Source organism: Melozone crissalis, unplaced genomic scaffold (genome assembly GCF_028551555.1).
Source record: "Melozone crissalis strain CALT ecotype California unplaced genomic scaffold, PUWL_Pcris_2 ptg000198l_1, whole genome shotgun sequence".
Lineage (NCBI taxonomy): Eukaryota > Metazoa > Chordata > Aves > Passeriformes > Passerellidae > Melozone > Melozone crissalis.
Genome location: NW_026535962.1, coordinates 1331502 through 1354333, shown reverse-complemented (window position 1 = coordinate 1354333; position 22832 = coordinate 1331502). Strand labels below are relative to the sequence as shown.

Here is a 22832-nt window from a genome sequence, read left to right as displayed (position 1 = left end):
TTTCTTATGCAGAATGTAATCTCTAAAGTCAAAGTCATCTGTTAAGGCCAGATTCAGACAGAATTTATGAACCACTAAATGGGAATGCTGGATATTTTTTAATCATCTTGCCCTCCTTCAAAAGGGGAGAGGTAGACCTGAAGAGTCTTCTGTCTCAGTAATGATGGCTGAGGGAGAAAACATCTTCACAACAAAGGAATGTACTGAGCAGTCTGCTGGTAGTTGAAAAGGGACTTGGATAGTTGTAAAGAACAATTTAAAATGCCCTTTGGGAATTGTCTGTCTGAGCAGAGGACAAGCATGAAGAGGCACTGGGGACATGTGATACAAATAGATGTGTGAAGAACAATTGTGAGCATAGCCAAGTGGGGTACACAGATTCTGCAAACACCAGCCTCACTTGTTTCAGGGATTGCACAAAGGCTCTTCAGCATCAATCTTTCTGCTGAGTATACACCCAGTTCCAGGGACTGGGTTTCTCAGTAGGTTTACACTTACCCTGAATGCTCTGAAATTGCAAGAGCAATCCCAACAGCTGCTGTGTGGGCTCCATGCTCTGGTTTCATTCATTCACCCACCAACCCCATACAGTGACAGAACACTGTGCAGGATTACCCAATACCCCAACAAATGTGGGGAGCAGGTGCTCTGCAAGCCCAGGAGCCCTGGAGGTGTATGTATATTTGGTTTTTTGTGGTATGTATCATCCAAGAACTCAAAATAGACAGTAGAAAATGAAGCAGGTTGGTAGTGGAAAGAGTCTCTGTACAGAGCAAGCATCCCAGTGCTGCTGTGGCATCTGAGGACGTGTTTCAATGAAAAGCAATGAGCCAGGAGAAGGGAGAGGTGGGGGGAAATCCTATTGACATTCATTTCCTGAAAGGAGTTTGAAAAACACCTGCTTGACAGAGGCAGTGACTCAGGCCAAGGCTGGGATCCTCCAGAATCAGCACCAGAACCGAGAGGGGGTGTGTGACCCTGCCAGACACTGTGAGTCAAAGCAGAAATTACCTCATGCAGAGGTGCAGGCAGTGCCTGCTCCATGACTCACACTGACACATCATTCATGGACATTCCTTTCATTACAAGTATAGTTTACATGCTTAAAAACACAAAAGCAAGTGATAAAAATCCCTCAGCCATTAAGTGGTCGAAAATTCGGTAAATCAGGCCAGCCAAAAATATGTTTGCCGTTTGTATTAAGTTTCTATGATATAAATTTACAAAGATATATGGATGGAATTTTTGTGCCTGTCTCAGATAACTTACAGATGTCTAACTTGGAATACTATTGACTTGCTATTCTTACATTCATTTCTGACTTAGAAGCATCTTTTTTTAATTTGGAAAATAAAGCCTTCAGAAACAATCTTCCTCTGTAAGTTTGACAGTTAAATAGGTCTGTGAAGTTGCAACTTTGTGGGGCCTATTTGTTAGGTACTTGCACATGTAAGTGGGAAAGAAAAAGCAGATGAAGGAATAATTATTTTTTTTATTAAGAGATGCCACAAAATTAGAGGTTTTTTTAAGAGAGATAATAATAGCTGTGTTTTAGATACCACCTAGAAACCTATCAGTGCACAATTTTAAAAATTTCCACAGCCTCTATAAAGAAACTACTTATTTTATCCTGGAGGAAAAAGACAGATTATCTATTTTTATATTTAACATTTTCACATTCTAGGTAGCAGACTAAACAAATAATGTTCATGTTTTAGGTATGTGACAATGGGAAAGAAGAAAAACATAGAAAATGATAAACATGTCTGAGAACTCCAGTGAGATTCTGCACAAAGGATGGTAGTACCTTTTCATATTCCCATGTCTTGCTGTTGCCTGAGCAACCAGGGAAAGCATTCCTAATCCTCTGCTTTTTTCCTGTATCGTGGGTCAGCAGAGTGTTGGCTGGAAACGTGATTATGGCTGTTTTTCTCTTCACAGCTGAGAGAAACAAGACACAAAAGACTGAATGAAGATCAGAATAGCCATTACCAATTTGCTTTCCCCCCAAAAGGATGGGCACTCCCTGCACTAATTGTACTTAGCATGGAACCATTCAGGTTGGAAAAGGTCATTAAGATCATTGAGTCCAAATCTACACTGAAAATGTCACAGTTCCCAGGTGAATGTGGTTTAGGGGATGTTTTGCCTGATTTCTCTCTACAAGGCCATTTTCTGAGCACATGAGCTTACACAGCTTTTAACGTGATGTTCAGCTGGTGCTGGCTCACAGCTGATTCAGGCAGCTCTCCTTTTCTGTTGGAATGCACTCCATTAAATAACACTGAAGGGTTGGTATATTTGCAACCCTCATTGATTTGCTGTTACATCAAAGTGAGTTAACTTCTTTTAGCCGGGCTTGGCTGGAAAAATAAAAATTCTCCTGCCATAAACCATAATTTCAAATCTGTCTTTAGAACACTTCAACTGAAAAAAAAAACGTTTTAAAATTAGAGGACACTGGAATTAAAAATAATGGCCACTGAGGAGGTAATGTTGGGTACTTGTGTAACCTCTCTGATGTGAGTGAGGCTGAAGAGGGTTATAAATATGGATATAAAATTCCATTTATATATGCCATATATAAATGGCAACTGAGGCTTATCACTTTTGAGGTATCAGGTTTTAACCTTTAATGCACAAGGGACCTGTTTAGCAATTGCTCTGATTTCAGCAATTCTGCAGAAAACAGCAGCAGAACAAACAGCCAAAGAGAGATACAAACATAAGTCAGTTTTGAGGCTCAATAAATCAACAAAGAAAAAGGTCAGCTCTCAATTCTAACTGGTACTTCTCTTCCCTTTTTAAGTATGTCTTATATGCTTGAATAAACATGGAGAAAATTGTAATATGAATGAAGGTGCCCAACTCTGTTTGAGGTGTCTTGGCTGCTGCTTTCATTTGAAGCAACTAATTTTGCACTCGCACCCTTTAAAAACTGGGACAGCAAAGAAATTGAATTAAGCTGTGCCTCTGGGATTTGAGAGAAGTTCAGAACGTTTTTTCAAATAACATGTTAGTTCCACAGCATTGATATAAAACAAAATGATGAATAGCTTGTTTTGATGTTGTAACACATGGCCCTCAGTCATCAGAGATGTCTGGACATCTCTGTGCACAAATCATCCCACTGTTCTTAATAGGGAACCTAGTATGATTATAATAAGCTAATTCCAGTGCAAATTTAAGAGTATAAAGTTTCCAAATTGGGGTAAAAAATTAAACAGTTTGCAAAAGTTGGTCATATTAAAAAAAAGATCAAGTAAAACCCAGTTAAAATTCCCACATGGAAAACCACAGAATGGGCTGGGCTGGAAGGGACAAACATCTGTCTGCAGTCCCCTGCTGTGGGACACCTTTCACTAGAGCAGGTCACTCAGAGCTCCATCCAACCTAACCCTGAACAATTCCAGGAATGTGGCAGCCACAGCTTCCCTGGACAACCTGTTCCAGTGCCTCACCAGCATCACAGGGAAGGATTTTTTTCCTATTACTCAACCTAAACCTCCTCTGTTTTAGTTTGAAACCATTCCCCCTTGCCCTGTCCCTCCATGCTCTTGGAAAAGTCTCTCCTCATCCTTGCTGCAGGCTCCTTGCAGGTACTGAAGGGCTGCAATTAGGTCACCCCAAAGTTTCTTCTCCAGGCTGAACAAACCCAGTTCTCTCAGCCTCTGAAGTCGTTCATCAATTATTGAAATTATTTTATTTACTGTTTAACCAGAAAGCAAACGCAGCTATAGGGTGTTTTAGGGTTTGTTTTATCCTTCATGGTTAGGACCATACTGTTATACAGCTGTTCTTTTGAGGGTGAGATCCTTTGTAAATCAATGAGTTTTGGGACTTTATTTTGAAATGCTTGATGTTATTTTTCATGCAAGACAAAAATAGTTTATTGTTTATTTTCAAGTTTTGATATGTAAATAGTAGGCCTGCAAAAAAGTAAAACCCATATATACACAGTATATATTTCAAAGGTGGGATGTAAAGACTGTTCAGCAGTAAGTAACACATTTCCCTTTGCTTTTAAAGCTGCAGCAAGCTCTGGTCCAACCTGAGTTCTTTGCAAAACAGATTGTCACACACTAGATGCTCTCAGATTCCATGGTTAACATACGTTAAGAGACAAAAGATCTCCAGTTGGACCGTAAATGAGGGAAAACAACATTCTTTGCTTCCTTCTAAAACAGTTAATTCTATAAATTCAGATGGTGATATTATGCAATACTCTGCACAGAGTGGGAGGTGGAACACACATATGCTCAAGTATGTGACACGCTCTATAAAAAGTAAGTGTGGGAGCCTCTGCAATTCCTATCTCAATTGCTAACTTAACTTCTTCCTTGTTCAAATCCCCTCAATCCCTCTCTCACTGTCACTCCAGCCTGTCTCACTTCTGCATGTGAAGAGGCCATCTGGACCTGAAATATTGGCCTACAAAATAAATAGAGGTTCTTGCTATTTACATTTTATGTTGCTTGTTTAGACTAACTGCGGCAGGCCAAGGTTCTCTGGGAGTGTAGCCGGTTGGACTCCGACCACGCTTCAGGGTATTTCCTGGGACCCCACGCCTCCTGCAAAAAAAAAACATGGGCTGCAAAATGAAGACACCCCAAACGAGCCTGGGACAAAACCCCCACCTCATTTCCCGTGGCCTGACGGCTCCCGGCTGTGGGGTACCGGCCTGGGCTGGGCCCGCACGGCTGTACCCGAGCTCCCAAACCCCAACCCGCGATGATGCGGGGGCAGGCACGGCGCAGGGGCGGCGCGCTCCGGCCGCCGGGAGGCCGCGGCTCCCCGGTGCTGCCTCGTCAGCCACGGAGGGGGGACACGGGCAGTAGCGACCCCCGCCTCAGCCATGAGGGCAGCGCGGAGGGACCCCCCGCCCTCCCGCCAGCAGCAGCCCCCGGGGGCCTCCCGCTCGGCGCGGCCGGGTGTGGGAAGGCACCGGGGAGGGGCGGGCGGTGCCTGCCCGCGGGGGGAGCGGAGCGCGGAGCCCCCTCCCCCGCCTGGCCGCTGGCTGCCGCCTCTCCCCGCCGCTCGGCCGGCCCGCGCCGCCACCGCCGCCTCCATCTTGAGCGTGTGTCCCCTGCTCCCCCCCCGCCTCCACAGCACCGAGAGCGTCGGGGGCGCTGGAGCCCCGGGGGGGAGCGGGGGGGAGGTGAGGGTGGTGGGGGGCGAAGCGGCACCGGGGCCGGAGCGGCAGCGGCGGGAGCAGCGGCGGGAGCAGCGGCGGCAGCGGCAATGAGGAGGCGGCGCTGAGGAGGCGGCAGTAGCCGGAGCGGACGGAGCCGACATCTTGTGCCCTCCCCTCCCGCCGCCGGCTGGGTGAGCCCGTCCGCCCCAGGGGGGAGGGGAGGGGGAGGCGGAGAGAATTAAAAAAAAAAAAAAAAAAAAAAAAGGAAAAGAAAAAAAAAAAGGAAAAGAAAAACAAAAACAAAAATTCCCCCCAAAAGGAGGCGGCGGCAACGGTGGAGAAGCCGCGGCAGCGGCGCGCTGAGCCGGCCAGGTAAAGCTCTGCGCGGGAGGCCGCGACACCCTTCCTTCAGGGGTCTGTCCTCCCTCACACACCTCCGCGCCGGGGTCGCGGGAAGGTGACCGGGCGGGCGGGAAGGAGCTGGGGGAGGCCGGTGCGCCGCAGCTTGCGGGCCTCTCCCGCGTCCCTGCTCCGTCTCCGTGCGGCGAGAGCGGCCCGCGATCCCTCGCCGAGGAGGGGGCAGCGCGGAGAGCGCCCGGGGACGAGGAACGGGCAGCGCCGTGTAAACCGGGCCCCCCCATCGCCGCCATCTTGGCCCCCCCTTCTTCGCGGCGCGGCGGGGGCGCCGCCCACCTTCTCCCACGCGATTGGCCCAGGCGGGGCCGAGCGCACCCGCCGTTAGCCCCGCAGAGCCTTGCGTTGCTATTGGCCACTGCGCTTTGATGGACGGCGGCGGCAGCCAATGGCCTTGCAGCTCTGATGCGCCCGCGCTCTCTGGAGGCTGTGGCGGCTCTGTGGGGAGAGGTGGCCGCGCAATGGGCCCGGTCCGCGGCTCCGTCTCGCCCGGGTTCATCGCGTTCTCCTCCTCTTCGGGATGGCTTCATTTCTGCCCGAGTCCCTGCTGTGCCTTGGCTGAGCTCGCTGGCTGCTACTGGAGTTCCCTGCTGGGTAGCTCCTGGGAGGAGCTCCTGCCTGTGCCTGACAGCTGAGGGCATGTCACCGTTCCCTCAGTCGCCGCTGAGATCTGACACCGCTCATGGCGCACCCCATCTGTGGCTGAGCCCTCACTTTATACCTGAAACTTCATCCACAGCCCGTCTCGCACCCTCCTCATTCCAGCGGGAGGGCCTTTCTCGAGGCCCGTGCATCTCCCATGCTTGACTTGGTTATGACAGTGTCTGGGCATTGGTAAAGATCGAGATGTGCCAAGGCAAGCAGCTCTGTGGCATCTGTTGGGCACCGACACATTTCATTGTGGGCATCAATGTGGGCGTGAGGAGCATAAACCCTTGGCAGGTGTGTGAGGGGACCATGGGCAATCGCAGATGTGGCAGGAACGTGAAGGGACATGGTGGAGAGCAGCAGGAGTTTTGCTGATGTTTTGGTTGGCAAAAGGTGTAGAGGGGCTGCAGCTGTTACAGGTTGTTTTTTTTCCTCTGGCATTCATTGATTTTATCTTACAGATTTATTTTTTAAATAGCTGCATGGCTGTCTGTTCCCCATTGTGCAGCAGTGGGTTTTGAATCCCAGTGGCTGCACGGAGCTGAGTGCTGGTGCAGGAGAGCAGTGCTGAGGAACATCTCCAGACCTCATGTTTGGCTTGATGTCCTAAAGAGGGACAGCCTTTGGTAACAACAAACCCCAAACTCTTTATGACTATAGGTCTTCTGCAGTGTGAGAAAAATATTTCTGACCCTTGGAGATAGCCAAGGCAGTATTGCATGGGTGGAAATCGCTGTCTTTCCTTTAGAGGACCCACTTGTGTTCAGTATTCCAGGCTATGTGTATAACAGGCGCCTGTACTGTAATGTTGTTCCATACATGTTGATTTCTTTTGTTTTTTTCAGGGGAGCTTTAGCCCCCTTTCTAGTAAATGTAAGTATCCTGATGATGGGCTTGGTTTTTCAGTTGCTTGTTGCAGTAATTGCCCACAGGTGTGAAAGCTGCTGCTCAGGAGAATCAAATCACTCCTGAAGGAACTCCTGGGGTAGGGTTAAATTCATTCCCAGCAGCTCTATGAGTTGTAGCCACCTTGTTTGCTCAGTTGTGCTCACTGGGAGCTTGTAATCCCCAGTAGAAATGGGTGATGGGAGCTTTTTGGAATGCCTTGATCACGTTGTGGCAAAGGGATGTCTGAACTTTCTACTTTCACATCAGCAACCTTTGTCTGTGGCAGGACAGAATCAGCATGGGCTGAAATAGCATTTAACCCTGCTTATGTTAAATATTTTTAGCATTTCAGTGTGCCCAGGTGCTGTTTGCAGAGGGGCTCATTATGTGTAGCTGGGAGGTGTTTTCAGGTGTGCAGAGGGACTCAAAACTTTCCTAGGTTGCTGCTTAGAAGTTTCTGTTGTTGCAGACAACAGCAAGGTCACAGTGCTCAGCTCAGTTGTCTGAGCTGATTTCGTTGCTGCTTTCAAGGTATTTTGGAGGTGTCTCTCCTAATATCCAGGTGTGTGTCTCATTCCAGGCACTCAGCTCTCGCTGGCAGCAATTTCCATGCCATTTTAGGTGCTTCTTCATCGTGCTAAGTAATTGTGTGTTTTACAAACGGGTTGTTTTATGGCACTTGGTTGCTGTGGTGCAAAGCCCACTTTGGGGTAATTTGTCTAGAAAAACACTGATTGTTCCACTAAAGGAGCTCTGCATGCTTGTTTTTCCCATTAAGGGATAAAACAACTGTTCCTTCAGGTGCTTGTTTCACTGAAATTTCCTTGTCCCTCAGCATTCCAAGCAATTGACTGTTACTTCATTTTTCCTGAACACAATATTAATGATGTGTGTGGGCAGCTCATAATAATTACTTTATCCTCCATGTATCTTTTTGCCTCCAATATCCTCTTTGCTTGTACCAGTCTGAATTGTAACAGAGCTGTTTGTCACCAGGATTTTCTTTCTTTTTTTTTAATTATTATTTTTGCTTGATGATCAAGTAACCTTTATAACCTTTTCTTAAAATTATTTTCTCCTACTGATTGGAGCCATTGGAGTTCAGCTAGGATGAGTGCAGCTGGGTGTCTGCAGTGTGTGGATCAAGTGACTGATTAAAGTTTTCAGGCAAAGGTACCACCAAAATTTGTGGTACCTATATTTGCAGGTAAAAATTATCATCTTTTATTTTACATGTGAGATAAAATTGAGTTTACAGGCTCCATCATTATGGGTGTGTATACTGAAATTGGCACCTGCAGCTTATTTCTGTGGCTGCAGGGAAGAGTTTGGAAATCTTTCCCAGAGCCTGTTTGTTTCTTAAGGCACAGGTGGTATCATGGCTTAATGTCATGGTTCACAGAACCAGTACTTGAAAAACTATTGCTCCTGGAATTTGCTCCTTCTTTCTGGAATAAGCTTGGACTTCTTGTAGCTCCTGGTCCTGTGAGGTGGTGCTTGCTGTGGCACACAGTTGAGAGTTTCTGGAAATGTCCTTCATGGAGCACAAATACTGCATTGGCTGAGTACCAGTTGTGGGTTTGTGGTGTGTTTCCTTGTCTGTGGGTCCCCCAGAAAGGAGCTGGATGTGTGGATTGCTTTAAATAAGGGTGAGGTGCTGCTTCAGGCCTCTGCATAGCAACAGATAAGCTCTGGGCTGGCTTATCTTCTCACAGAGAATTTACATTTGCTTTTCTTTGTCTCCTTTCTGACTTCTTTCAGCCTCAGCTTGTTTATTGCCATAAGTCACGTTCCCATCCTTGACTCTGCCCTTCTCTCTTGCATTACTCACTTGGCTTCCTCTCTGCTCTCCCTCTTTGCCAGCTCCTCCTTCGCCCTCTGATCACCAAGCTGCTGCCACCATGTCTGAATCCTCCCCCAGCCCCTCTCCCCAGGCTTCTCCTCTGCTCCCCTCTGACAGGCACCTCCTTAATGTCAGCAGCCGACTCTCAGCTAATTATCTGCCTTGCTGATTAGCAGTTTGTGCGGGCAGAGCTGGCTGGGGCTTTTTGTTAAGGCTCTGAGCAAATGCCATTTCACAGCTCCTGGTGCTGGGAGCTGTCTTGCTGCTCTCCTGCTTGTAGCCCTGTGGACTCTCCATAGCCAGGTGGCTCGGGTGGATGAGTGGGAATTGTGGCTCCAGGGGGGCTAGCACCAGAGCTCGTAAGTCCATTGGGATCCGTGCTGTTTGTTGCCTTTTTATCCCTCTTTGCTTCCTTGTAGAAGAGCAGAAGGGATCCACATCCTGCCTCTGCTGCATTGCTCAGTTCATCCTCTGGTTCTGTTTGTGGCCCTTGACAGAAGGGAAAGCAAAACTGGAGGATGATTTTTCATTGTAGGACTTTTTTTGCATCTGCAGTGTCAGAATGGAAGGGTTGGTGGTGGCAGCCCTGAGCTGTGAAACCTGGAGGAGCTCCCTCCTGGACTGAGGGAAAACCATTTGTTTTCTCATCTGGAGCTGACAAAAAAAATTAAATTGGAAACTGCATTCATAAGACCTGAATGGTGCATTCCTTTTCGCCTGGAAAACATCCAGCACATTTGGGGATATAAATGGAAAGTCACAGGCAAAAGAGCAGAGGAGAACTTGTTGGTTTGTGTGAGCTTAATATGTGAACGGTGCGCAAAGATGTGAACAGTGTTGTTTGAATTTCAGGGGGTTCTGAATGGTTTGCTGATCTGGGTGCAGAGCAGACTCTTTGTATATTGTGCTGTCAAATGGTTTTGAGTTTTTCTCACTGGTGGTGTGGTGGAATGTACATCTGTGGTGCAAATACAGGAAGTTGGAGGGTGCTGTGCAGGAAATGGCTGATATATCAAGTACCTGCCCGTATCTAAGGTGTAAAGACTTAGTGAGCCTGAAATTGCTGGAGACTCTGGTAGAAATTCTCTCTGTTGCAGCACTGAGTGAGTTTTTCAGTCTGTGCTGCTTGTTGCTCGTCTCCTGTCTTACCCTGTCTCTGTGCTGTCATGTCCAGGCTCTGTGGAGCACAGGGATGAGGAAGCCTCGGCGGAGGTGCCGGCAGCACGCGGAGGGGCGGCGTTCTCCCTCGCCCTACAGCCTCAAGTGCTCGCCCACGCGCGAGACGCTGACGTACGCGCAGGCGCAGCGCATCGTGGAGGTGGACATCGACGGGCGCCTGCACCGCATCAGCATCTACGACCCCCTGAAGCTCATCACCGAGGACGAGCTGACGGCCCAGGACATCACCGAGTGCAACAGCAACAAGGAGAACAGTGAGCAGCCCCTCCTCACTTCCAAATCCAAGAAAACACCTTCCAAAGGCAAGAAGAAGGAGTCCTGCTCCAAACATGCGCCGGGGATATCTTTGCACTTGCCCCAGCCCAAGTTCCGTGTGGTGGACTCCTTCAGCCAGCCAGATGCTCCTCCCCTCCCTGCTGCCTACTACCGGTACATCGAAAAGCCTCCCGAGGACCTCGACGTAGAAGTGGAGTATGACATGGACGAGGAGGATCTGGCTTGGCTGGAGATGGTCAACGAGAAGAGAAGGGCTGATGGTTATGGGACAGTTTCTGCTGACACTTTTGAGCTGCTGGTGGATCGGTTGGAAAAGGAGTCGTACCTCGAGAGCAGGAACAACGGGGCTCAGCAGTCCCTCATCGATGAGGATGCCTTCTGCTGTGTCTGCATGGACGATGAGTGTCACAACAGCAATGTCATCCTGTTCTGTGACATTTGCAACCTGGCCGTGCACCAGGAGTGTTACGGCGTGCCCTACATCCCCGAGGGGCAGTGGCTTTGCCGCTGCTGCTTGCAGTCCCCTTCTCGCCCCGTGGATTGTGTCCTTTGCCCAAACAAAGGGGGAGCCTTCAAGCAGACCAGTGATGGCCGCTGGGCTCACGTGGTCTGTGCCATCTGGATCCCAGAGGTCTGCTTTGCAAACACTGTGTTCCTGGAGCCCATCGAGGGGATCAATAACATCCCTCCAGCTCGGTGGAAGCTCACGTGCTGCATCTGCAAGCAGAAGGGCATGGGAGCTGCTATCCAGTGCCACAAGGTGAACTGTTACACTGCCTTCCACGTCACCTGTGCACAGAGAGCCGGTCTCTTCATGAAGATTGAGCCCATGAGGGAGACCAGCATCAACGGCACCACGTTCACCGTGCGCAAGACTGCCTACTGTGAGAGCCACTCCCCGCCTGGCACGGTGAGAAGAGGGTGCCCAGCTGCTGGTGGTGATTGGCAGGAGGTCACTGTGAAGGAGGAGGAAGAGGAGGAGGTCAGTTCTGGCCCTCCCAAAGGGTCTGTGAAGAAAAACCAAGTGAAATTGAAGCAAAAGATCAAAAAGGAGCCTGGTGACGTGACCAAAGGGCGTTCGTCCATGCCCGTGGTGACCGTTGCACAAATTCCCTCTTACAGGTGAGTGTTGCAGGTTTAGGGAAGGAGTTGAACAGCAGTAGCTGAACAGGGTCTGTTTTAAGGACTCAGTCCCTCTCATTGTTGACCTTGGAAGCACTGAATCTTCAGTCAAGGCTTTAGCAATAACTGTTTTCAGAATACTCTGCAGCATAACATGTGGCTGGGTTTCTTCTGAGTGTCACTGTGGTTCTCTGGCTTTGCTGAGCAGCCATCCCAAGCTGATGTGTAATGCAGACTCTGTGGTGGTCCCTAATGGCAAACATCCATCCACCATGAAGGCATTTTTTAAATACTTGAGGCATTACAGGTTGGTAGGCAGGTAGGGGTCATCCCACTATTAAAATTTTTGAGATCTCATTCCATAGTTTCTTAATTCTTCCTTTTACTACAGAGCATGTCAAACCTGACAATGTTGCAAGCAGCTTTGACTTTGGCTGTATTTTTGTATTTTTCTCCCAGCTCTCCCTCATGCAGAACTAGGTAGTGCTGAATTTTTGTTTGATGCCTTAGGAAGTGTGTTGATGTGTCTATTTTAACAGATAGGCTGATAAGGCACTATGTGCAAGATAAGAATGGTAAAAAAAGGTTAAAATAGGTGATCTGTTATTCTTGGACTCCTGTCAAGTTAATTTCCCAGGCTCCAGATTAATAACATCAAACTTAAATGGCCCCTGGAAGGTTCTTGACATGGGAAGTAGTTTTGAAATTAAGGCTTGGAGCTGAATTGATGATTTCATACTTTGTGCTGTGGCAAATGCTTGGTGGGACCCTCCAGCAGGAAAAGGGGGAACATCTGTCTGCATGTGAGGAAATCCCAGATTGTCCCAGTTCGTGTGTACTGGGATTGGAGTGAGCATTGACACAACACTGCAAAGCTTCATCAGGAGACCCCAGGCTCTGCAAAGCCACAATTGCTTTGCAGCTGGCTGCATGACACTCTGTGCTTCCTTCAGGCTGAACAAGATCTGCAGTGGGCTCTCCCTGCAGAGGAAGAACCAGTTCATGCAGAGGCTGCACAACTACTGGCTGCTGAAGCGGCAGGCGAGGAACGGGGTGCCCCTGATCCGGCGGCTGCACTCGCACCTGCAGTCCCAGAGGAACGCCGAGCAGGTGAGGGCTGCTCCCCTCAGCTCACAGGGCTCACAGCCTGCCCTCAGCAGGAGCTGAGCTTAACACAGGGCTGGGGAGGGAGCGAGGGTGAAAAGATCAGATTTGAGTCTCTCTCAGTCTCCTCTTGGCGTGCCTGAAGAACTGAGTTAGTGCTTTGGGCTGCTGCTCCCATGCACAGAAAAATTTCCAGTCTGTAATAAACTTGGGTGTAAAAGCAGGGAGGGTGTAAATGAGCACACACTGAAGTGTGTTCCCTGGGTGAAGCTGCAGGATAATTTGGGGTAATGTCACAGATAAGGTAAAAGCTAGAAAAGCTGATGTTCTCTCTGTTAGACAGCTAAGTGCTGGAGAAAGGAGGGGACATGGCCTGAACAAGAGACAAGGCAGTAAGAGGAAAACTCTGAGAGCAATTTCCTGTGGATTCCTAGAAGAAGAAGGAAGCACAGGAAGCCTGTGGTGTTTTTTATCTCACCCCACTGGTATTTTGCAGAAGGAGCAGGATGAGAAGACGAGTGCAGTGAAGGAGGAGCTGAAGTACTGGCAGAAGCTGCGGCATGACTTGGAGCGGGCTCGGCTGCTCATCGAGCTCATCCGAAAGAGGGAGAAGCTCAAACGGGAGCAGGTGGGGAGTTCTGGCTGTCCAGTTCCTGCTCTTAACCTCAGCCCCATGCAAGCTCTCTGTGCATTTTGGGGAAAAGTGTGATCTTTGTCTATATTCATTCTCTCATTGATGCAGTCTTGTTGCTGAGCACATCAAATGCAGTTTGCTTTGTGTAAACAGACTTGCTTACCTTTGTTACTGAAGTGTTGACTTAATGACATAACAAGTGATTATAAGATCAAAGAAATGAAGATGTTAAAGGACAAATAAATACTTTTATCTTGTTCCAGTCTTCTTTGAGCAGATTTTTCATGCAGGAGATTTTCAGTGCTACAACTTGTTGGCTTGAAGTCAAGCAGTCTTAGAGACTTCCTAAAGGATAGAGGGAACTGTATTAGGAATTGCAGACATCTAACCACTGTTGTTTGGTTTCTGCCTTGAAGTCTGAGAGCTTATGTCTTAAACTTTGTTTTTGCTCTCTAGTCTAATTATGGATGTTGTTGTTCATATAAATGCATACTTTTAATTTTTATATAATGTTGCTAATTGGCATAATAACAATATCTTGAGGCAGACAGTTCTCCAGGATAATTTACCAGGCATGAAAAGCCTGTTTTCATTTTTAATTGTAGTATCCTTTAACTTCCTGGGGTTTCCTCTTGTTTTGCCTTTGTGAGATTGAATAAACAGGAGTTCCCCATGTAAAAGGATTGATCTGGGCAGTGTACATGGAGAGTGCAAGGTGTTTGCCAGAAATTCTACAACAATGCTGGCCTGAGGTTTCTACCGCTGAGTAAAGCTGGGGGGGTGATTCAGAGGAATCTGGAGGGAGACACCCACTCACAGATCCTGTCCTCAGTGAGTTATTCCTGGACTCCTGTCCTGATGGCCGTGTTCTGTTGCCAGGTCAAGGTGCAGCAGGCTGCCATGGAGCTGCAGCTGACCCCGTTCAATGTCCTGCTCCGCACAACCCTGGACCTGCTGCAGGAGAAGGATGCTGCCCAGATCTTCACAGAGCCTGTCAACCTGAACGAGGCAAGTCTCTTTCCTGGAGGTGCTTAGTGGGTTTAGATGAGATATTGCTGGGCAGAAGCACAAACCACCTTGTCTCAAGCTGCTGGTGGACTAAAACCTATCTCAAAAAGGACTCATGATGTGTCCAGGACAAAAAAAGGGTATTTTTTTCTGAAAGCTTAGCACATTTTGGATGAGTAATGTTTTGTAGAGCCAGGGTGTGTCTGCCTTGCCTGGGTGACACAGAAATAACCATCTGTTGCTGCCCCTTGCCAGTGGAAAGGGCATTAAGAGTGCTTGTGCTGGGTGCGCTCTGGTTGGCTAGTAAATGGTTTTTGTAATTGTACAGGTTTTATATGTTTAGGTTCCAGATTACCTGGAATTCATTTCCAACCCAATGGATTTTTCCACCATGAGGCGGAAGCTGGAGTCCCACCTGTACCGAACCTTGGATGAGTTTGAGGAAGACTTTAACCTTATAGTTGCCAACTGCATGAGGTATAATGCTAAAGACACGATTTTCCACCGAGCAGCTGTCCGGCTCCGGGACCTCGGGGGAGCGATTTTGCGTCACGCGCGGCGCCAGGCCGACAGCATCGGCTTTGACACTGGCGTGGGGATTCACCTGCCTGAGTCGCCCAAGCCCCACGACTTTTACCGCTTTTCTTGGGAGGATGGTGAGTAAGGATTTGGGGTTTTTTCCCCTCAGGCAGATTGTAGATTTAGTTCTGAGCATGTTGTTCAGCCTGCATGGAAATTGTAGCTGTTCTGCACATGGGGATTTTCCTGTCCATCTGTTTAATTAGGCACATACAGAGCTCCTTTAGAACCCCAGGGAGTGGGATTTCAGGTGAGCTGGGCGCTCTGAGCTAGGTGCAGCTTAGCTCCAGCTCTGCTAGTGCATGTCTGTGCTGGCAGAGCCTTGTAAACTGCCTGTGCTCTTTGATTTGGGCCAGGAATGTTGTACAAACTCACTATTTTAAAGAGCAGTGCAAACTTGGGTCTGGGATTTTTTACTCTGGGGAAAGCTCATATATTTCATTGTAAACTGGCAAACTGTACAGCAGCTGGGTTAGATGGAGCACTGAGAGCTGAAAGAGGGTGATGAGGGGTGAAGGTGCTGGGACCTAAGCAATCCTTCTAGCTGAGACTTTCCATTCCCAACACAACCCCATCCATTCCCACAGCCCTCTTGAGATGCAGCTCCAAAGCATTGGTTGAGTAACTTGGCTAAACTTGGTACAGCCATCAAGCACACAGAGCTTGCAGTGTGCCATCTGGCTCCCGAATGTTGAAGCCCTTTTGGGTGCAGATGGACAGTCATTATGAAATTTGTGTAGGTGTTCAGCTGTCTGTCCTGCTCCAGCAGATGCCAGCCCTCCAGCAGAGCCAGAGGAATGGAAAATATGTTACGTTTTGGCCGCTTATGTTTGTGGTCTGATTTTGTCATTTAATCTGACAATGAAATAGGTTTCTGACAATGCCTAGACCACAAGCTGTTCTGGGTGGGGTGCAGACATGTCCTTTCACTGTTGCCCCTGGGGCAGTAACAGGAACTGAGGGACAGTGCAAGTTCAATCAGCTGCTTTTTATCCAAAGAAGGAAGAAGTCCAGGCTCCAAAGTTATCGACTGCTAAATCCCCAGGCTAAAGCGATCGATTCACGGACAGCATCAAAGGGAACGAGGCCTGGCATGGCCCCAGGTGCTTCTCCACGAAGCCTCACTCCTTCCCTTCACTGTTCATCTCTTTGCTGCAGTGGATAACATCCTGGTCCCGGAGAACCGGGCCCACCTGTCCCTGGAGGCGCAGCTGAAGGAGCTGCTGGAGAAGCTGGACACGGTGAGCGCCATGCGCTCCAGCGGCGCCCGCACGCGGCGCGTCCGGCTGCTGCGGCGCGAGATCAACGCCCTCCGCCACAAGCTGGCCCAGCAGCAGCACGGCAAGGCCCTGCCCAACGGGGACGGGCCGGACACGGCGCCCAGGGAAGGGGAGGAGGAAGGGGAGAAAGGTGAGCAGTGGGATTTTGATTCCAGGTGTAGTGCTCATCAGCAGTCAAAGCCTGCTGCTTCTCCTGTGACTTTAGTGAAAGATGGGGATGGCTGTAGGTAGTTTTGGGAATGATCCTTGCCAAAAAGCTCAAACGGATTATTTATTCCTTTAGGAGATGGTGGCAAGCTCCCGTACCCTCCAACCCTGGAGCCCACCGGACCTGCACCCACCCTCTCAGAGCTGGACTCTCTGCAGGACCCTCCAACACTCAAACCCATCAGTGAAAGCAGGCCCCTGAACCAGCTGCAGAGGAGGATGGTGTCCGACAGGGAGCTCTTTGACAAGAAGGCTCTGCAGCAGGAGAGCCAGGCCTTCCAGCGCCTGCTGTCCAACAACGGCCTCAACGGCCTGGCCCTGCCCCCTGCAGACAGCCCTGCCAGCCCCGCCCTCAGCAGCGTGGGCCGGCGGACCTCGGTCCTTTTTAAAAAAGCCAAGAACGGCGTGAAGCTTCAGAGGGGTCTGGAGTGCTCCCTGGAGAACGGGGAGGAGCACAGGCAGGGCGGGCAGCGCTCACCCTCCTGCCCCGACGGGGAGCGGCAGGCACGGAAACGCTCTGCCCTGGGCTCTGGGCTGGTGTTTGAGGCCTGCAGGTGAGTGGCCCAGGCAGAACTGTTCCCTGAAACACCTTCTGTGTCTGAGTTAATCTCTCTGATTCTGTTCTTTGACTTCTTGGTTCAAACCCAGCCCATTCTGTTACTTGTGTGTTGACTCTAAAACACAAGAAGCTGCTGAGTTTTCATCCTGTCTTCTTAAGCTGCAGGTCCCAAAAGCAGTGCTTGATTTTTCAAGCAAGTGGGTGTGTGTTACATTGCTCTTTCTCAGTGCATGCACATCCTCTCTGCTGATGCAGTTCTTGGGAACCAAAACTTGGAAAAACTTGAATTCAAATTTTTAGTTCAGCACTGCAGGTAGAGCTGAACTTTTACCACCTACTAAACAGCTGCTTTCTTCCTCTCAGAAGTTTGAGCAGAACTGGGCACTTCAAACATGACTGAACAGATTTAAAGCAAGCACCTGACATCTTCTGATGTCTGTTGTCCAGGATAATGTGTTATGTCCTAATGGCCTGCATTTTTCCTGCCAGTGGTTTGGTGCCTCCCAAGCGGAGCCGAGGGAAACCGGCTCTTTCTCGGGTGCCCCTCCTGGAGGGTGTGAATGGAGACTCTGATTTCAGTGGCTCAGGTGAGAATTGCTGCCCAGCACCCCCTGCTCTGCACCCACCCAAACCAGGGGGAGCACATCTCAAAGCACACCAGGAGCCAGTCCTGCCTAGGCTGGACCTGCCTGGGCACTGTTACCTGCTTGGTTACAGGTTTAGGTTATTGCAGGTAACATTTTCATTAAAGAAGATTACTCCTTTTCCAGGACCAGGGCTGGCTGATTTCATATCTATGACCAAATCCATTGTGGGGCCGTTTGATTTCAGTGACTCAATCTGATTAGCATTTCTGTATTGAAGAGTTCATGTGAAGCCACATGACCCATGATTTAGGAGACTGTGGCTTTATCTTAGTGGTGAACCTGAGTGTACTGACAGAGCAGAAAGAAGGCTGGAGTTTGGTACATGCTGAGTTTTATCATAAACACCCAGTTCATGTAGATACAAACAATTGATTTCCTTTTTGCCTTGTCAGCGTGTTTTAAGTACTAGAGTTGTTCATTTGTTTTAGTTGATTGCTACTGAGATGAGGCCTGGGTGAGATGACAATGTGGTTCTTTGTGTTTTCATACCCTCTTGCTGGTAGCAGCTCCTGAGCTGTGTCTCCTGCTGTCCCTTAGGCAGGCCTCTCCTGATGTCCTTTGAGAGCCAGGCTGAGCTGGAGCCCCTGGAGCTGGTGTGGGCCAAGTGCCGTGGTTATCCCTCCTACCCTGCCCTGGTGAGTGCCCTGGGGCTGTCCCACAGCCTGACCTTGCAGCTCAGCTAGACACAGTTCTGCTGTGCACTGTAACGAGACAGAAAAGGGAAACTTCCCAAAATAATGGAATATGTGCTTTTTGGTTTTCTCCTTTCCCCTTTGCACAGTGAATTTTCCCTGTGCTTATTGTTTCAGAGCTTTGTAGAGGATTCATAAAACTTTGGTCTGTTTTTGTCAGGGGTAGGAGCTCTTTCCTCTGAGCAAAGTCATCAGTGCTGTGGGGATGAGAAGACCTAAATTTTACAAATGCAGGCACCAGGTTCTGCTGCCTGCACATTTCCCTGTTGGGTGAGCACAGCTCCATCTGTAGGTGCCCAGCTGGCCCTGTCATGTCTGCATCCTCTTGCAGCAACCATATGTTTGATTTAAGTATGAGCATATATGCATGTCCCTTGAATGATATTTCTTACTGTTTATCTGCCTTTGGATATTTATCTATTAATGCCATCAAAAGGGGCAGATTCTGTTGGAAGTGTGACTCTCATCCATGCTCTTACTCCAGGTGGGAGCCCAGAAGAGGGAACATCCATGGATCAGCCAAAGCAGTTTTAGTTCTCCACGTGGCTACAGCCAGAGTTAACTGTGGCTTAGAATGGATTTAACCACTGAGGCTGCCTCCAAAAAAGGCTTTTTCTGTAGCAGCCTGTTGTGGTGGCAAAGTGTCTTAATAAATTCCTACAGATGGCCAATGTCAAAGCCAATCTCCTTTTTCAGGCCCTTAGGAGGGGAGAAGAACAGACTGAGTATTGCAGGCACCCTCTGCTGTTTTCTTCTCCTGTGCTGACACAGCACAATGTGCACATGGACATTTCTGCTTTATAGGGGCAGAACTGATGTATTTGTTGTGACTTATCTTCCAAATTACTGTAGTCTCTGTTCCCCTGGCTTGATGGAGCCAGCACTGCTTGTCAGCTCTCAAAATATTTGGCCTGGTTCTGATCTAATGCAGTGTAAATCTGAGCAATGCCACTGATGTCAGCTGAGTTGTTCCAGAATGGAGCTGTTGTGAAATCACATTTGCCTGGGGAGTACAGCAGGAGCATTGCATTTGTCTGGAGTTTGGTGTGAGGGAGGGAAACCCTTTGCTGAACAGAATAATGCTGAGTTTGTTCTGAATTACACATTAGTGTAAGTGCATTTACAGCCACATAGAACCACACAAATCTTTTTTTCAAGATGGGATGCTTGGCTTTGGGACTGTCTGGCTTCCCTCCCACAGGGGAAGCCTCAGAATGAAATTTTTTTAGAAAACAAGCAATTTTGCTTACCCACCCAAAGTAGCCTTAATTTGTCTAGCTTGGATACACTGAAAGAACAGAATAATAATACACTCTGTTAATTGCTTGGAAGGGTTTTGTACTAATTGTCCTCCCCCCGTGTCCCCAGATCATCGACCCCAAGATGCCACGCGAGGGTTTGCTGCACAACGGGGTCCCCATCCCTGTGCCCCCCATGGATGTCCTGAAGCTGGGGGAGCGGAGGCAGACAGAGGCAGGAGAAAAACTCTTCCTTGTCCTTTTCTTTGACAACAAGAGAACCTGGTGAGTGTGTGCACACAGCTCCGTGGTGAGTGTGAGTGAGAGAGAAGATTCAACATGAGCTTTGGGATGTGGGAGCACAGGGATTATGATGATGTCACATGTAAATTGGGGAATTTAAACATGCACAGAGGTCTGTGCTCAGGAGGCATTTTGGCTGCAGGGGCTTCTATGTCAAATGCAGGGATTTAAACATTTGTACCATTGTTGTGGGGCAGTGATGGTGAATAAATACATCACGTGGGGAGGAGCTGACAGGCCTGTGCACTCCTCTCTGCTGCAGGCAGTGGCTGCCACGGGACAAAGTCTTTCCCCTGGGTGTGGATGACACCGTGGACAAGCTGAAGATGATGGAGGGACGCAAGACCAGCATCCGCAAGTCGGTGCAGGTGGCCTACGACCGAGCCATGATCCACCTGAGCCGAGTGCAGGGGGACAACCCCTTCATGCCAGCCCCCTACCTGTGAGGGGCTGCTGGGGCAGCCCTCCTGCTCCTCCGCACCTCCAGCTCCCTGCACTGACAGGGCAGCACCTCCAGCAGCGGGCAGCTCGCCTCGGAGTACCCTGAAATGTGCCAAAAACCCTTGTCCGGCTTCTTCCTGAATGTGTCTTGTGAAGAGCTGGCAGGAGATGAAATGTAGTCTACAGGGAGTAAGGTAGGTAGGGAAAGCTGACAGGTGACAGGAGCCAAGGTGAGTTGCTGCAGTGAGCAGAGCACACAGCACTTGGGTGTTGGGGCCTCGTGCACCGTCCCCTGCCTCTGTGGACTGCCAGGGTTCTGAGTCGTCAGCCAGTCCCAGGTAATTCCTGGGAACCTGGCACCCCCAGGATTCCTTACAGAAATCCCAGCTGGACTTTCTTGTGCCAAATTTACCCTAATCATTGGCCTTTTCATTTTCCTTTAAATGGCATTGTCCTGTCACATAAAAACCACACAGAATCATAGCTGGGAGCTCTCATTGTGACTCTCCTGCCTACCTACATTGTGTTTTCATGTTTAGATTTCTCTCACTGCATTTAGAAAAGCTTGAGATTTCGGTAACCTTCCCCCCCTGCACAGTTTCATGCACAGATGCACAGAGCTTTAAAGAAGAAAATCAAATTACCTGATGTGTGTCTATATGTATGTCTTTAGAAATTGATTTTGTAGTTTCACATTTCAGTTCTGATTTCTGTGACTCTGCTTGTTGTAGTAACATTTCATATCATGACTTAGCACAGTACCTAAGAAAAGATAACTTCCTTTTTTTAAGAAGTAATTTTGGAGGTGTCTGTTGAGCTGGAGCAGCTCTTCAGGCACTGAGGTTGATCAGGGTCGGAGGGAGATGCATCTTTTGTGTTGGTTTATGCACATTTGGTGTAAGGCTCCTCTTCCTTTTTCCCCCCCTCCTCTTTCCTGTCTCCCTGTTTTCCTCTGCCCCGTTTTGGACTGAAAGCAAGCACTGACCAGAGCACACGACCCTTCTGCTGTTTCACCTTCTCCCACACGTGCACATCCTTCCCTGGTGTGTGGGTCTGCAGTGTTGTCATCCAGGTAAACCCAGACAATCCCTGTTGGTTTGGGTTTGCATTGCAAAAAAAAACAAAAACAGGGACAAGCTGATGTTTGGGAACTTGGTGACTCAATCTTTTCTATTAGCCAAGGACTTTATGATTTCTCTGATCTCTTCTGTTGCATATCCCTCTTTGCTTTCCCATTTTAAAGAGCCAAAGGTGCAAAGCAAGATTGTAGATTGAATATCATCATTTTGCTTTTTAACTCAGTATTTTTAAATTATTTTTAACTTTTTCATACTGAAGAGAATGTGGAGTCAAAATAATAATAATTAATGATAATGAATAGTAGGGAGTAATCACTGCCATTTCTACTTGCTCTACTTTTTTAAAAAATACCACTTCTTATACATTGGGGCATGGAACTGCATTTGAAGGAATTTTAAGATTCCTTTAACGTATAAAGATGGGGCATAGGAGTTTGTAAAAATATTAACAGTGCTAATAATGCCCATGGAGTGTGGCTAGGGAAGGATGTTGTGTATATAGTTGTAAAATGTTCTAAATTATTTAGACCTATTGTCACCATTCTTGAAGTCCTCAGTTGTGTTGCTGGGTCTTTTATATGCACACAGTGTAATTTATTTAAAGGAACATACACTTTTCCAGGTGGTAGCTCAGCTGTGGACTAGTGACCTGTGTATATGTTTTAAGGTCTTGGGAGTTGGTCTTTTTTTTTTTCTTTTTGTTTTTAATTTTGTTTGGTTTTTAAATGAGTTTAGAATTTGGATTGGCTGATATCCTGTTGTTGCTACAGAACCTAAATGTTACTGTCAGTCTGCTGTAAAGCACAGATTGCTCTATTTATTGTAGAAAGTGAGTTTATTTGCTTTCTAGAATTGTTTATATCAGATGGTATAAGAGAAGTAATAAGAAAATCTATGCTTGTAAAGAAAAAAAAAAGCTAATTTTACCTACTATAATCTGACTGTCTGAGACTATATTTTCTCTCTGAGAAATAAATGTTCTAATGTATGGAAAAAAAAAGCAAAACAACAAACCACCACCGTCAGAAAGAGTTCATCCTTGCTAATGTTGTCCTGAAATGCAGAACTTACTGTGATGGCTTTAATTGTCCCAGTGGTCCCAGGTGCAGGTGGGCAGAGCAGTGACAGGGAGGTGACACACGGAGAGTTTCTTGTTCTGCCTCCACCATGTCCTGTGTCCCTTCCCTGGGTGCTGCATGGAGAGGTCCCACCTTGTGCTGGTTTTGTTTGTAGGGGTTTTTTTTGTTTGTGTGGAGTTTTTTAAATTATTTCCTTTTTTTAGCTGATGTTAAACTAAGGACCTCTGTTGTCTCAGAGAAAAACAACAAAAGGCACACACAAACAAAGTCCAGCGGCCTGAGAAAAACAAGTCCACCTTAGGAAAGTGATTTCTTGAGATACTGGTTGGAGTTTTATTGGCACCAAGGTTCTGCCTGTCTCATGCTTGGCCCGGGCCTCGCTGCCTGCTGCTTTCCCCTGGGAACAGAAGGGGAACGTGGGGGCCTGGGAGGCTCCAGCCCTGCCAGGAAAGCCCTGGGGCCCAGCAGGAGTGCTGGG

General features: G+C 48.2%; 2 protein-coding genes across 3 annotated transcripts; one reads left to right on the top strand and one right to left on the bottom strand.

The window, feature by feature from the left end:
• Window positions 1–4484: 4484 nt before the first annotated feature.
• On the bottom strand, window positions 4485–6047 carry LOC128949113 (translation initiation factor IF-2-like). The gene is made up of 4 exons (XM_054293920.1): window positions 5569–6047; window positions 5012–5321; window positions 4678–4965; window positions 4485–4571 (listed from the first exon to the last, which is right to left on the bottom strand). The coding sequence occupies exons 1-4, from the start codon at window positions 6045–6047 to the stop codon at window positions 4485–4487; spliced, it is 1164 nt and encodes a 387-aa protein (XP_054149895.1).
• BRPF3 (bromodomain and PHD finger containing 3) lies at window positions 5216–21323 on the top strand. Of its 2 annotated transcripts, none has more exons than XM_054294010.1 (12): window positions 5216–5325; window positions 10102–11504; window positions 12458–12614; window positions 13105–13236; window positions 14122–14250; window positions 14594–14906; window positions 15988–16239; window positions 16393–16870; window positions 17365–17462; window positions 18060–18157; window positions 19583–19737; window positions 20018–21323. In XM_054294010.1, the coding sequence occupies exons 2-12, from the start codon at window positions 10120–10122 to the stop codon at window positions 20199–20201; spliced, it is 3381 nt and encodes a 1126-aa protein (XP_054149985.1). In that variant the 5' UTR covers window positions 5216–5325; window positions 10102–10119; the 3' UTR covers window positions 20202–21323. The 2 variants fall into 2 exon arrangements, with proteins under 2 accessions (XP_054149985.1, XP_054149984.1); XM_054294009.1 differs by lacking the exon at window positions 5216–5325 and adding an exon at window positions 5386–5506.
• Window positions 21324–22832: the final 1509 nt, after the last annotated feature.

Excerpts from the sequence above, each read along its gene's own strand:
- BRPF3 (XM_054294010.1), top strand. The coding sequence starts at position 10,120 with ATGAGGAAGCCTCGGCGGAGGTGCCGGCAGCACGCGGAGGGGCGGCGT. Across the intron at positions 13,237-14,121 it reads AGAAGCTCAAACGGGAGCAG|GTCAAGGTGCAGCAGGCTGC; the intron begins GTGGGGAGTTCT and ends TTCTGTTGCCAG. Across the intron at positions 14,907-15,987 it reads CCGCTTTTCTTGGGAGGATG|TGGATAACATCCTGGTCCCG; the intron begins GTGAGTAAGGAT and ends TCTTTGCTGCAG.
- LOC128949113 (XM_054293920.1), bottom strand. The coding sequence starts at position 6,047 with ATGAACCCGGGCGAGACGGAGCCGCGGACCGGGCCCATTGCGCGGCCA. Across the intron at positions 5,322-5,568 it reads CCCGCGACCCCGGCGCGGAG|CCGGCGGCGGGAGGGGAGGG; the intron begins GTGTGTGAGGGA and ends GGGCTCACCCAG. Across the intron at positions 4,572-4,677 it reads TGCGGGCCCAGCCCAGGCCG|GAGGCGTGGGGTCCCAGGAA; the intron begins GTACCCCACAGC and ends TTTTTTTTGCAG.